This window comes from Sprattus sprattus (assembly GCF_963457725.1).
Source record: "Sprattus sprattus genome assembly, chromosome: 4".
Classification (NCBI taxonomy): Eukaryota; Metazoa; Chordata; class Actinopteri; order Clupeiformes; family Clupeidae; genus Sprattus; species Sprattus sprattus.
The window spans coordinates 12,382,095-12,394,658 of record NC_137923.1 but is presented as its reverse complement, the minus strand read 5'-3'; the positions used below and the strand labels follow the sequence as shown (position 1 = coordinate 12,394,658).

The window sequence follows — 12,564 nt, the reverse complement described above, 5'->3', positions numbered from 1 at the left end:
GCCTATTACCACTATAACTAGATAACTTGAACATTTCTAAACATCCCTAGTCCTACCTTATTGAGTACATCTGCTTGCATTTGGAGATCTGTGAAGATCGAATTATGCACATGTGAACACAGACAGGTCATTCCAACTGAGACTTTGTTTCACTGCATGAATATCAAAGCATGGCATAAATGTAACACTCCATCCATAATCATACTTAGCCATCCTCTGGGAAGTGTTCTCTAAGAGTTTAAAGTGAGCTGACCTAAAGTGTAATGTATCACTGCCACCCGATGGCCACTGATGGTTAAAGCAGGATGGTGAAGCCAACCAATATACTACAGTAGTACACTCCAAACATTTTCACAAAAGATTTTTTACAAAAGATGCTTACACATATTTTCATACATAGTATTTTTATTGCAATAATTTATGCTCTAGTATTTTTACAAGGGCAATACAAGTTATTTGTCTGCTAACATTAAAAATACATTCAAAACTGAAATATACTACTTGAATACGTAGTCATCCCCACGTGCTTTTGAGTTCCAGATTAAGGCAGATTGGGTACTACCTATGAGTGGTTAAAGTAGAGACTTCCTTTTGGCAATGAAAATCACCGTGCCTAAGGGTCATTTGGCAGACTGTGAAATAACAGTCTTACACATAAATAACATAAAAAATAAGGTGATTCAAATTCTTGAGTGAGGAAAAGGCTACAAGAAAATATCCAAGTGTTTAGCTATCCAATTGGGCACTATTGGAGCCAAAGAAAATGGAAGTTGCAATACATCATTCAGATGCTTTGCAGAAAAGGCTGTACCCCAAAAGAAGCACACAGGGAAGATATTAACTGGTAAGGGATGCCACCACAAGCCTGCCATCATCCTGTGGCTAGAATTGGAGTGCAGGTGTAGGACTCCACTTAAGAGCTATCAATAAAACTGCTGTATTAGAGGGTGTTCTAGAATTGTTCTAGAAGATCCTCAATAAAACATGTATTGAGATGACCTGAGATATGGGGAAAGGGTTTTAAGGTCGTATGAGACCAAAATATAGAGCTTTTTTTTGGCAAACCCTCAAAGCACTATTTGTGGTGTAAATGTAAAAGTAACAATGTTACAAAATATGGCAGTGGTAACATGATGCTGTGGGGATATTTTTTGTCTGCACGAACTGGAAAACATTTGAGGATTGAATTGAGAATAAATGAAAATAAATTCTACTCAGCTTCACAAAAAAACCTGTAACGGTCTGTTGTAAAACTGAGTCTTGGGAGACGTATTACCTACCAGTAGAACAATTACCCAAGGCACAATTACCCAAGCAACACTGGATTGGCTCAAAGACAGTGACTATTCTAGAATGGCTGAGTCAGAACCCTGTTCAAAATCTTACTGACAATCTGTGGCACTATTGTCCAGGGTCGCCATCCCATCAACCTAAATTACACAGAGTGGGGGAAACCATTGCGGAACAATGTGCATAGCTGGTACTGTCTCAATTCAAGACTTAAGGTTGTTATTGTTGTTAAGGGATCACTAACAAGTTTTGTAGATATATTTATAGGGGTTGAATACTAATGTAAGCAGAATATATATTTTTATTTTTTAAATGGCTTATTAAGCATTTAGAAATACACTACAGTGTAGGTGTTCACAATGAAAATATAGACCGGGAAAATAAATGTAAATATAACTTAAATTGTGAAAATGGAAATTACTTTCATTGGGTTAAAACTTTTGCTAGCCACTGGATGACGGTATAGTGTTCATCGTTATGTTTCGGCTAAAAGGATTTGTGAGATACCAGCGAAGGCCCATAGAGGGTGTTTGGCAAATGGATCGTTCCCGTTGCTATTGGCTAGACTTCCTCATTCCCCCTCAGACTCAAAACATCAATTTGCCACGTGCTCTCGTGTAGAACAAGGCGGTCTTTTCTTCTGGGGCACGTACGGTGAGGCATCATCTTAACTACGCTTCTGACTCTCTCTTTCCATGTCAGAATTATGGGGTGACGAGCATATTTCCATTACCATCGTTTTACGCAACCTACTGGGTCCTTGGAAGTTCGGAAAGAGTGCACGTAAACTTTTTAGGCTTGGAAAACAACCGTCCCGGAGAACTGTGTTTGAACAGGGTTACCACCATGTAAATGGGTGTTATTTTAGTATAGTGTTAAATATAAGAAAACACTTGTCACACACAGAGGAGACGCTTGTTCACGTTGCAGGTGTTCCCAAGGGACAGTGTGTGCCAGACTGCAACTTTGTTCGAGAGACCAGAGACGACACCTGCCAAGGAAAGAGCGATGGTGCAGATGCAATTTCAAGCAACCTACCTTGTTTTTCGGACTTGTAAAAATGCCAAGGGGCAGAATAATTTCAGATGAACGCAAACTGATTTATTATTTATACTCTGGCTTGATTTAACGAACGTGATTGGTTTATAGGCTATTTTGTGCGATTTTGTAAGGATTTACCGTAATTTTACTAGCATACATGCCCTTTAAAGTTCAAGACTAGCTTATTCATTTTAAAATACCGCTTGAACTTTAAGGACATTTCAACCAGCGGGTTGTTTTGAGGTGCGACTGGCTCAGGAATGGGCTCGGTTACATCCGCGCTTACACGGACGCGCAACGCTCTTATCAAAGTGGGCACGGAACCGCAGGAAGAAGCGGAGAGAAGCCAATCCGCACCCGAGTCGGACAACGGAAGAAAGAAAACGGCACGCTCGAGCTACCGAAGTCGACAGAGCAGGAAACAGTCGCTGTCCGAGGTACTAGACGCGCAGGGCAACGGTGAAAGAGTACAAACTTCCAAAGGTGTTCAGACACAAAGTGACTGTTTTTCAGAGGGTGAGTTTGAAAGGTTTCTTCCTAATTCCATCCACAGGTCTCAGGTTTGAAAAGCAGGTATCATATACTCAAATATATAATGGTATTTAAAGTTACGTCATTTAAAGAAACATGTCAAGCATGGTAGAAATTCGCGGGACATTTAATACCCAAATGAAAGGATAGGCAAAGATAGACTGACGACCAAAATGTTAATGATAACAAGGACATCAACATAAGTGTGTAACTAAAAAAACAATAATACTATTGTTGAAGACAGTGCATCAGGGCTACATATTTAATTTATTACATAGCAAAACAACCATGATTGTTTTTGTGGTGAGCAGTATAGCAACCCAGTGCTGTTCCGACACAACGGTCAATGTAGGAGAGTATAATGGGAAAACACTTCACAGGAGAATGGCGAAAAGAAACGTTCAATAGAAAAACGCTACAATCTGCTCAAACATGAATAGTAGCTCGCGATCCTTTGAAGATCACCGACGCATGTGCCTGTTGAGCGCTCCCCAACTTTCAGCCCAACTCTTTGATGTTAGAATTGCAGCGTCTATTGATGTTAGACCAGGCTCAAGCGCTCGTGTAACATATGCATGTATCAAAGAGGGACGTGTTTGTATGCACTGGCCTCACCCCCACAAACAAATTGTACTCTCCATTCATGCTTTGTGTGAGTAACTGCAACAGATTTTATGGGCCTAAAAGTCTTAATAAGGGTCTAAAAGTAGATCATAAGAAGTGCTTACATTGCCAATTTGACACAAAACAGTAAGCCATGTGTAGCTGAACTACACCCTCGATCATATATTACTCATACAGCAAAATACATCATATCATAAAACAGGATATTATACATCTGTTATCTCGGTCTGTTCAGTGAAACTATGAGACAGACACTGAAGACATTAAATAATTAAATAGAAAATGAGCGTGAAGGGAATGGTGGGGATGTAAAGATTAACAGCCATGCACTAACTTTTACAGGTCAGTCATTTGATCTCCAGATAGGTTCAATAGTAAGCCTATTTCCCTAATAATAGTCATACACTTAGCTTGGATAAAGCAGTTTCTCTGTTTCTCTCTCTCTCCCTTTTGTCTCCCCCTCTGTTTCTATCTTTCTATCCCTCTCTTCCGCACCCTATTTTCTCTATCTCATTTGCCAAATCTTCCACCACCTCTTCTTCCTGAAGGAAGAGCCTGTCCCTTGGTGGCTCTCAAAATACCTCAAAGAAACCCCTTGCTCACTGGTTGCCATGAGCATGTGGCTCTGACGCCTCCTGGTGTGTTTTCCTGTGGAGCCAGAGGCAGGTCTCGCCTCGCCTCGCCTCACCTCCGGGAACTCCCATGATTCCCGGACTGTGGGGAGACGCCAGCCAGCCAGCCTGGCTGCTGCATGATGTGCGATGTGTGTTGTGCGGCAGAGAGGGCCAATAGCTCATCAAAACCTCTAGTACGTTCTGTTCTTTTTATTTGATCCTGCAGGACTGTAATGTTTGGTTCCAAAGGATCTTGTGTCCTCTCAGGATTTTGGCTGAGGAACATGGGTTGGAGATCAGTCACTTACTCCTAGACCCAAATGTAAACTAATGGAAAAGGAGATTGATGCTTTAAATGAAGGGATTTCTTGAAATGCTTGTTTTGAGGCAGTATTTGCAGTCTGCAGTAGTCAAAGGTCGCCGGGGTCATCCAGGGAACCACCCTGCTTTCCCCCCAGTGATTAGGATTGCATTCAGTGTAAAACGATCTATACCAAGAACTATAGAGCTGCAGTGTCCAGTCCTTACTGATGACTGAGAATTGAGATCAGTCCCATAATGCTTAAACTGTTAAGAGTTTTGGTCTAAAATTAATGGTTAGTGGTAATGACAGGTGTGTTTATCGATCTTTTACATGGCCATAAACCATCACCAATGGTAGTTGTCTTTAAGAAAACATACCTCATAAAAGCAAACTATTGGATAGTGTTACTTCGAAAGTCAGGAAACCTTTCATCTGTCGTTTTCTAAATAGACAAATCCTGCTGAAACCATTTCAGAAATATAAAATAGATACTTTCACAAGCTGAGTTTTGGTCAAAGGAGAATCTGAGTGAGCTATAACTCAAAGGCTCAATCATTAGAAACAATTATGTTTCAGTTTCATCAAACTCATGACTCATGTTTTTGTTAGGTAAATCAATAGCAACTCCTTTACTCTCTCCTGAGTGCTGTTCAGTGCAGGCAATTCATTGAGCCTCCGTCTGGTCCTGATTTCTTGTCCTCTAGTTTTGATCTTGTGGGGGGGTTGAGGTTGCCAACTTTGTGTATGTGTCCTGCACATGGTGCCAGGGAGGAGAGTAAAGTGCAGTGACATGACCTGATGTGATGGGAGAGTCCTGGCGGAAGTGGAGTGGAGGACTCGCTCTCGCAGCTGGGCAATTACAGCACAAAGGAGAGGCTATGGCAACACTGCTGGAGCACCCGGCTAATTATGACTGGGGGTGGATATTGGCTGGGACACGGTGGGGATGAGGAGAGGAGAGGAGAGGAGAGAAGAGAAGCGAAAAGAGGGAGAAGAGATATGGGGGGTGGACAATGACAGAAGGGAAAGAGGTGATGAGGTGAGGAGAGAAAAGGAAAGGGGAGGAGAATGGTGGCAGGTTGGGAGAAGAAGAAGAGTAAAGAGAACAAGAGGGAAATAAGAGAGTAGGAAATGAGAGGCAGGAAAAGAGGTTAAGAGAGGAAAGGAGGAGAGGAAATTTTGGAGGAGAGTAGGTCAGGTGCAGGACGTGATTGGTGCTCCCTGAGGTAATGTGCCCTTTGTCTAAAGGGTCACAGAAATAGCTGAAAATTGACACAGAATAGAGGAACACTCAACTGAGTGTCTGATTGAGTCTCCACGGTTGGGAAAGAAAGAGAGAGAAGAGGAGGGGGGTATAAACATGAGATTGATTTAGACTCCAGCATGTGGGGCTTATCATGGGTAAGAACACTTAATCCAGACATTGAGATGAGCATCGAGGTAGACAAAACATCCATTTACTTCAAAATGAGGAGAATACACATACAGTACGTATGCTTACAAGTGATAAGGTGATTGTTTGACGTAGCTTTACCTGAGGGCAAGAAAAGAACGTTTTGTCATTTGATCCTTTTAAGTGAGACAGTATACCATCACTCTTTCAGTGTGTTCATCTCTCACATTCATTATTGAGAGAAATAAAAACATAGTACCTATAACTCTCTCTCTCTCTCTCTCTGCCTGTCTGTGTATTTATGTATCTATTTGGCTCTCTCTGAATGTCAAAGCATTTCCCTGCAGGAAAACACGGAAAGCAAACATTACCTTAAATGTCCCACTAATGAGGCAGTACATGGGGAATAGACAGGTTCCCTGGTTGCTGCCAGCCTCTCTCATCATTACAGTACGCCTGTGTGTGTCTCTGCACGGTTGCTGTGGCGATCAGCTCCCCCTGCCTGGGATGAGCCAGTTTTTCCATTTTTCTCTTCCACCCGTGCGTGATATAAAATAACATTTATTTGAGGTGGTAATGAAGGATGGGGTAATTACTGGTGGATTGAGGGGCTGAAAATAGATGGGGAGTGAGGGAAGGAGAGAGAGAGGGAAAGAGAGAAAGAGAGAGAGAAAGAATGAAAGTAATTGAAAAAATGCAGTTGAAAAAATTGAAAGTAATTGAAAAAAAAAATCCAAAACCAGACTGAAACAATGCAAAGATATATGAGATAAATACAGATGAAAAACAATTTATGTGACGGTGTCAATAATCTTTTTAGGGTTCCACCATACTTAGGCACACACACATACAGGCGTACACAGATGCACACAAGCACACACACTCACACACTTCCAATGGCAGCAAAGACAGAGACAGATGTGACAATAAGGTTCAATAACGCTTTTTTTAAACAGTGTTTACCAAACAACACCACCAGTCTTATTGCTTTAGGTGTTTCTCCTCTCCTGAAACCTGCACCCTGTGTGAAGCGCAGGTGTAGAATACAAAGGTGCAATATAAGACCTGACATTTAGTTTATCTGTCTGTTTGTCATCAATAACTCTTAGTGATGTTTATAATAAAATAATGATGTAAAGACCTAAGACTATAGATGTTGCTGCTGAGCAAGGAGCGAGCAAAATATCCCCAAACATGATTGTTAGAGTGAGTATTTACATGAGGCTTTTCAGCTTTCAGTATTTTGAAGAGTGTTTAAAGTAGCTAGTTAGGTTAGTTCAGTAAAGCCCTTTTTTTAAAGTCTTTTTTTTTGTGGTTTACTTTTTTGTACATGTGCTACTATTTACGTACCATTATTGTACATGGCACTACAAGCAACTTGGCACAGGCCCAGGCAACATGTAGCTTTTAAAAACTGTAATGTCTTGTGATTTTTGTCATTGAGAAAATGGCTCTCCATTGTCGCTTCAGATGACTTTCAGAGATGTACCTACAAGATGTTCAGTTCACAACAAAATGGTGTCCTTCAATCATGGGCGCACTTAAATAAAATCATGGAACCGCCGACAGACATTATAATGAACCAGAAGTTTAGTGATCAGGAAATAGATACACATGGATCTGTCCTCTGCCTTGCTAATAAGGTGTAATCAAACAGATTGATAATACAGGGGAGTAATTCTACACCTCTAAAACCGGACTTGCTGTGCAGCTATGACAAACAAATTGTCATTGTGCGCTACTGTAGCAGGCAGGATGCGGTTCCAGCCATGTGCGGTCTTTTCGACACACCATGCCATGTTCATTCAGATGCTGCGACGCCATTACTCCTAAAACGGACACTAACAAGTCAGTCAGCTGCCCCTGTATGCCTAGTAATTCCAGCTCAGATGGAACGTGTAGGGAAGCCTCTGGTGTCAGCGGTGTCAGCCCAATCCTCCAGTTATAGACACATGTGGCTGCTCTTTAAAGAACCGGCTCTCGCTGTCCTCACCCAGAGCCCCATCTGCTGAAACGGCATCCCAGGAGAGATGCTGAGAGAAAGAGAGCTGAGGAGAAGCTATCTTCCTCTAAGCTCATCTGGGCTAACATGAGCGCACACGGCAGAAGCAGCAGCAGCAGCAGCAGATGGTTCAGACCCAGACATGCCGGCCCCTCCACATCCGGGCCAGATTCGGACCAGATGTGGTCCCAGGAAAACGGAATGTGGTTTCCAGGAAAGCTTAATTCCTTCTCTCTCCCTTCTCGACAAGTCACATTATTAGTCTCACTCGGTTGCTTAGTGACGCTGACGTCTTCAACTCTAGACCAGGCACAAAGGGAGACCTTGAGAGCTGGGCAGTGTTGCATTCATACACCCCTACAAACAATGCCCTCTTCAATGCCACTCATGTTGGAGAACCGTATGTGAAGCAATTGCAACCACACATGGTTTCACTGTAGACTATTGCAACTGTTTCAGACATTTTTGTTTGGCTGTAAATTGATGTTCTTATTTGGCTTATACAAATTAATTTATCTCTCAATACACTGCCTTAATCGATTGTCTCAACTACTCTCTTCTGCCTGGTAGATATAACATTTTCTGAGTCAGCCTTGTCTTGCATTTTTACGAAAGCCCTTTTTTAACTGAGCAATCAGATTGTTTTAAACACATCTGAATGTGCACTGCAAACCACATTCTCTATTCTAATGCTTACCATGATAGATGGGGGGGAAAATCCATCATCAGTTTAGCGTTGGGCAGCAGCAGAGGCTGAATGGGCACTTGAAATGCTAGAGGTGTGTGTCATGGTCAAAGGTCTTGGTCACTTCTTACTGTAAGAGTGTTGAGGAAGGACAAAGGAAGGGAGGGGAGGGTAGAAGAGAGAGGAGAAAGGAAGGATGAGCAGAAGAGGAGCAACAGAGAGAGGAAAATGGAAAGATGAGGAGAAGAGGAGCAGGAGAGAGAGGTCAGTAGACAGGAACAGAAGAGAGAAGGTGAGAGAAGAGGACAGGAAAGAGGAGGAGAGGAGGGGAGGGTAGAGGGGTCGGAGAACAGGGCAGAGGACAGATAAGAAAAATGAGGAGAGACGGGTGGAGCACAGAAGAGGAGTGAATAGGAGAGGAGAGGAGTGAATAGCAGGGGAGAGGAGTGAGTAGGAGAGGAGAGGAGAGAGTAGGAGAGACGGGTGGAGCACAGAAGAAGAGTGAATAGGAGAGGAGAGTAGAGGAGTAAATAGGAGGGGAGAGGATTGAGTAGGAGAGGAGAGGAGAGGAGAGAGTAGGAGAGGAGGGGAAAGGAGAGGTGATAGTAGGACAGGAGGGGAGAGGAGAGGAGTAAATAGGTGGGGAGAGGAGTGAGTAGGAGGGGAGAGGAGAGGATGGGAGAGAAAAGGAGTGAATAGAAGAGGAGAAGAGTGAATAGGAGAGTAGAGTAGAGAATAGGAGAGGAGTGAATAGGAGAGAAGAGGACTGAAAAGGAGAGAAGAGGAGTGAGTAGGAGAGGAGGGGAGGGGTGGAAAGCTCAAAGGCAGGTGAGAACACAGCATTGTGTCTCTGCTGATGAGAACTCTAAACAAACTTAGTGACAAGACAAGACACAGTGCTCCTCTGACTCATAATAATTCAGTGTGGCAGGAAAAACACAATTTATGGTGATCTCTGTGGAAAGAAAATTAAAGAAGAAGCAAATAAGCAAGTATACTACACATCACATTACCTGTGTGTGTGTGTGAAAATTATAATTTTTCTGGGTATGTGTATCTCACTCTAGCTATCTGTGTGTGTTTGTTTGTCTATTTGTGTGGTTGTTTGTCTGTGTTTGTGTTGTGGCACCATTTAAAATTTGAAGCATATTTTTGCAGCTGTGAAGAGTTGCACTGTGAGGGAGGGAGTGAGGTCTGTGTCTTTGCAGCGATGACAAGGAAAAGGGTGGGAGGGGGGGGGTCACCAGAGAGCTAACACTTCAGTAACAAGGGAGGAAGAGAAGGAAGAGGAGACGGAGGGATGGAAGTAGGTGTGTGAGGAGAAGACAGGGCAGACTAGAGACATCATAACACACACACGACACTCCGCACAACTTCCCTCCCCACGGCACACACACACCCATACACACGCCCCCACACACATATGCAGGCATGCACTCTCACACAGAACAGTTGCAAGCCATACCAAAGAACACACTGCTCTGATTTTTTGTTTTATAGAAATCGAGAGACAAAACGAGAGATGGATACCCACACAGTTAATGCTGTCTGAAGGAGTTGAACTCACACGCACGCAAACACACTCAAACAGTGTGGTAGCGGAGAGGACGTGGAGAGCTTGTCTCCCGTGTGCACACGTGTGTTTGTGTGTTTGTTTTGGGAGATGTCAGAGGCCAGTTCCAAGAAGCTGAGATTTAAGAAGGGTCGGAGTGCAACTTTCAGCATCGATGGCTTTAGCTTCACAATTGGTAAGTGATTAAGAGGGGGAGGGAGGGAGGGCGAGAGCGAACGAGAGAGAGAGAGAGGGAGGGAGCGAGTTGGGGGGGGGGGGGGGTACTGTTTTGGGTAATGTTATGGAAAACATTTAAACAATTCTTTACTGATACTGACTAAGCTTTCAGAAATAAGGACATGATGACCGAGAAAGAGACATGAGTAATTCTGTTTATTCGTGCGTGTATGTGTTTGTGTGTGTTTGTGCATGTATTTGAGAGTGTGTGATTAAAGTGCGAACTGTATAAAAGTCTTGCCATAACACAAGACCACTGTCATCACCTGAACACCTTAGTTTAGACCATTTAGCATGATATGTTTTTTTCCATGACAGAAGCCTTTTTCATTTTCTTTAGATAATTGCTTCCATTGTCTGATCTTCCATGAAGTTATTCACCAACACACATTAGATACAGGCTGCCCGTGGCTGCGCTCGTTATATAAATAAATACTCTTACACAGACACACACACCTATCCAATTAGCACAAAGGAACTATTGTAGGCTGCCTGTCGACCTCTACCTTCTCAAGCTGACCGCGATTCCATGGCAACAGGAGCCGTGGGTGTTATAGGGGCTGATGCATGCGAGGGGCTCGTTCCCTTCTGTGGCAGCGACGCTAGCGGTAGCAGTAATGGTAACGGCGGCGGTTTCCATGCTCTGCTCCATTACCCATCCGCTCACATTGGCACGCTCTAATCGACACATCTCACCTCTGCACAGCTAGCAAGAAAGGAGAGTAGGAGGGAGGTGTTAAGGGGAGAGAGGGGAGGCAGTGCGAGTCACACCACAGAAAATAAGAAAAACAGAAAAGAAAGAAGGGAAGAGCGAACAGTGAGCATGACAGAGAAAGAGAAAGCGAAAAAGAGACCTTTGGCACAACCTCCCAGATTGTACAGAACTGCTGTCTGATATTTAAAAACATGTGTCTTTGTTTTTCTTTCTGTGTCCCCATCTTCATTTTTAAACTCAATTCAGATCAATTCCAAAACTCCTTTCCCACCCCTGATACTCATCCAAAATGCATTATTCCCTGTATCACTCTGGTAATGCCATGCCCCGTGGCATCTCCACAACATCTGATGGTTGTCATGGTTACGTGGTGTAGCAATCGATGGCTCAGTGGACGGCTCATCATTCTGTGGGACATGTTGTCAATCAGCCTGCATGTTGGTTCGTGCCCCCGGTTCTGTTCACCTCTGCACGTCACAGCCATCTGCTGCATCAGCACTCCTGCTAATAGCTCCTATTGACGAGTGCAAAGTGGATGGTAGTGAGTGGTTCTAAGCCAAAGATGGTGCTGTCGTTATTGTGTGTGTGTGTGTGTGTGTGTGTGTGTCTGTGTGTGTGTGTGTGTGTGTGTGTGTGTGTGTGTGTGTGTGTATTGTGTTTTTGTTTGTGTGTTTGGGTATGTGTGGGGTTGTGGATGTCCTGAATTGAATGTCAGTGAATTATGTTAACATATTATTTTGTATTTTCTTTGGTTAAAACCTGTGACAGCTGTGACCATACAGATTATTATTTAGGCATCAGAGCCTCCCCTGCCACATTGTCCTCCCACCCCCACTTACACGTACAAACATCTTCAGCAAAGTTAGGCATCTGCTGGCACCAGAGCAGAAGGGTAAAGCAGATCAAATGAATGAGTTTCCATGGACTTCATTTTTTGAACAACTGATTAAGTCTTGAGAGACATGATGTTTGATCACTAGCCCTTTTGCTTAGTTTAATTATATGAATGTTAGAATAGTTTGTGAATTTCCCTTATTTTAAATAAAACCGAAAACAAAAAGCCTTAAAACTTGAAATGATACATAATTTCTAAAAGACTGTCATGAAGACAATTACTTATGTTTTGACAAATCAAAACAGATACAAATCTAATATTTACGGTTACAGTCAATCTGGGCCCTGTTCGTCGTACCTCGTTTAGCGAGTTACCAAGATAATTTCCAGGATGAGATGACATAAGTCCCTCTTTTCAGTTTGTTGAAGCAACTTCGGCTAAATAACCATAGCAACACATCAATAAACTTGAACATGCTCCAGCGCAGGCTAACAGCTTTAGTTAGCTTGATAAGCTTGCCACTCCCTCGGAAAAAAATGGCCCTCCCTTCCTCAGAGATCCCATTGGCGAAGGTGCGACATTAGTTAGATTAGTGTTTCATAGGGAGAGAGTTCTTCGCGATCGCCAAGATTCGTTATTCCATCATGATGAGTTCTTGTATGAGCGCTACCGATTCAGCCGACAAGGAATAATTTATTTACAAGACCTTCTCGAGCCATCCACACCACATTAAGGTGGACT

At 43.0% G+C, this 12,564-nt stretch overlaps 1 protein-coding gene across 1 annotated transcript in view; it reads left to right on the top strand.

The window, feature by feature from the left end:
- Positions 1-2,591: 2,591 nt before the first annotated feature.
- The window catches only part of pde1cb (phosphodiesterase 1C, calmodulin-dependent b), a gene marked incomplete at both ends in the record, with an annotated part of 75,152 nt that continues 65,179 nt past the window's right edge, over positions 2,592-12,564 (top strand). The window contains 3 exons of the mRNA XM_080836174.1: positions 2,592-2,768; positions 4,147-4,242; positions 10,148-10,232. Of these exons, the coding sequence (XP_080692300.1) occupies positions 2,592-2,768; positions 4,147-4,242; positions 10,148-10,232 (358 nt within the window). The remainder of the gene's footprint in view (positions 2,769-4,146; positions 4,243-10,147; positions 10,233-12,564) is intronic.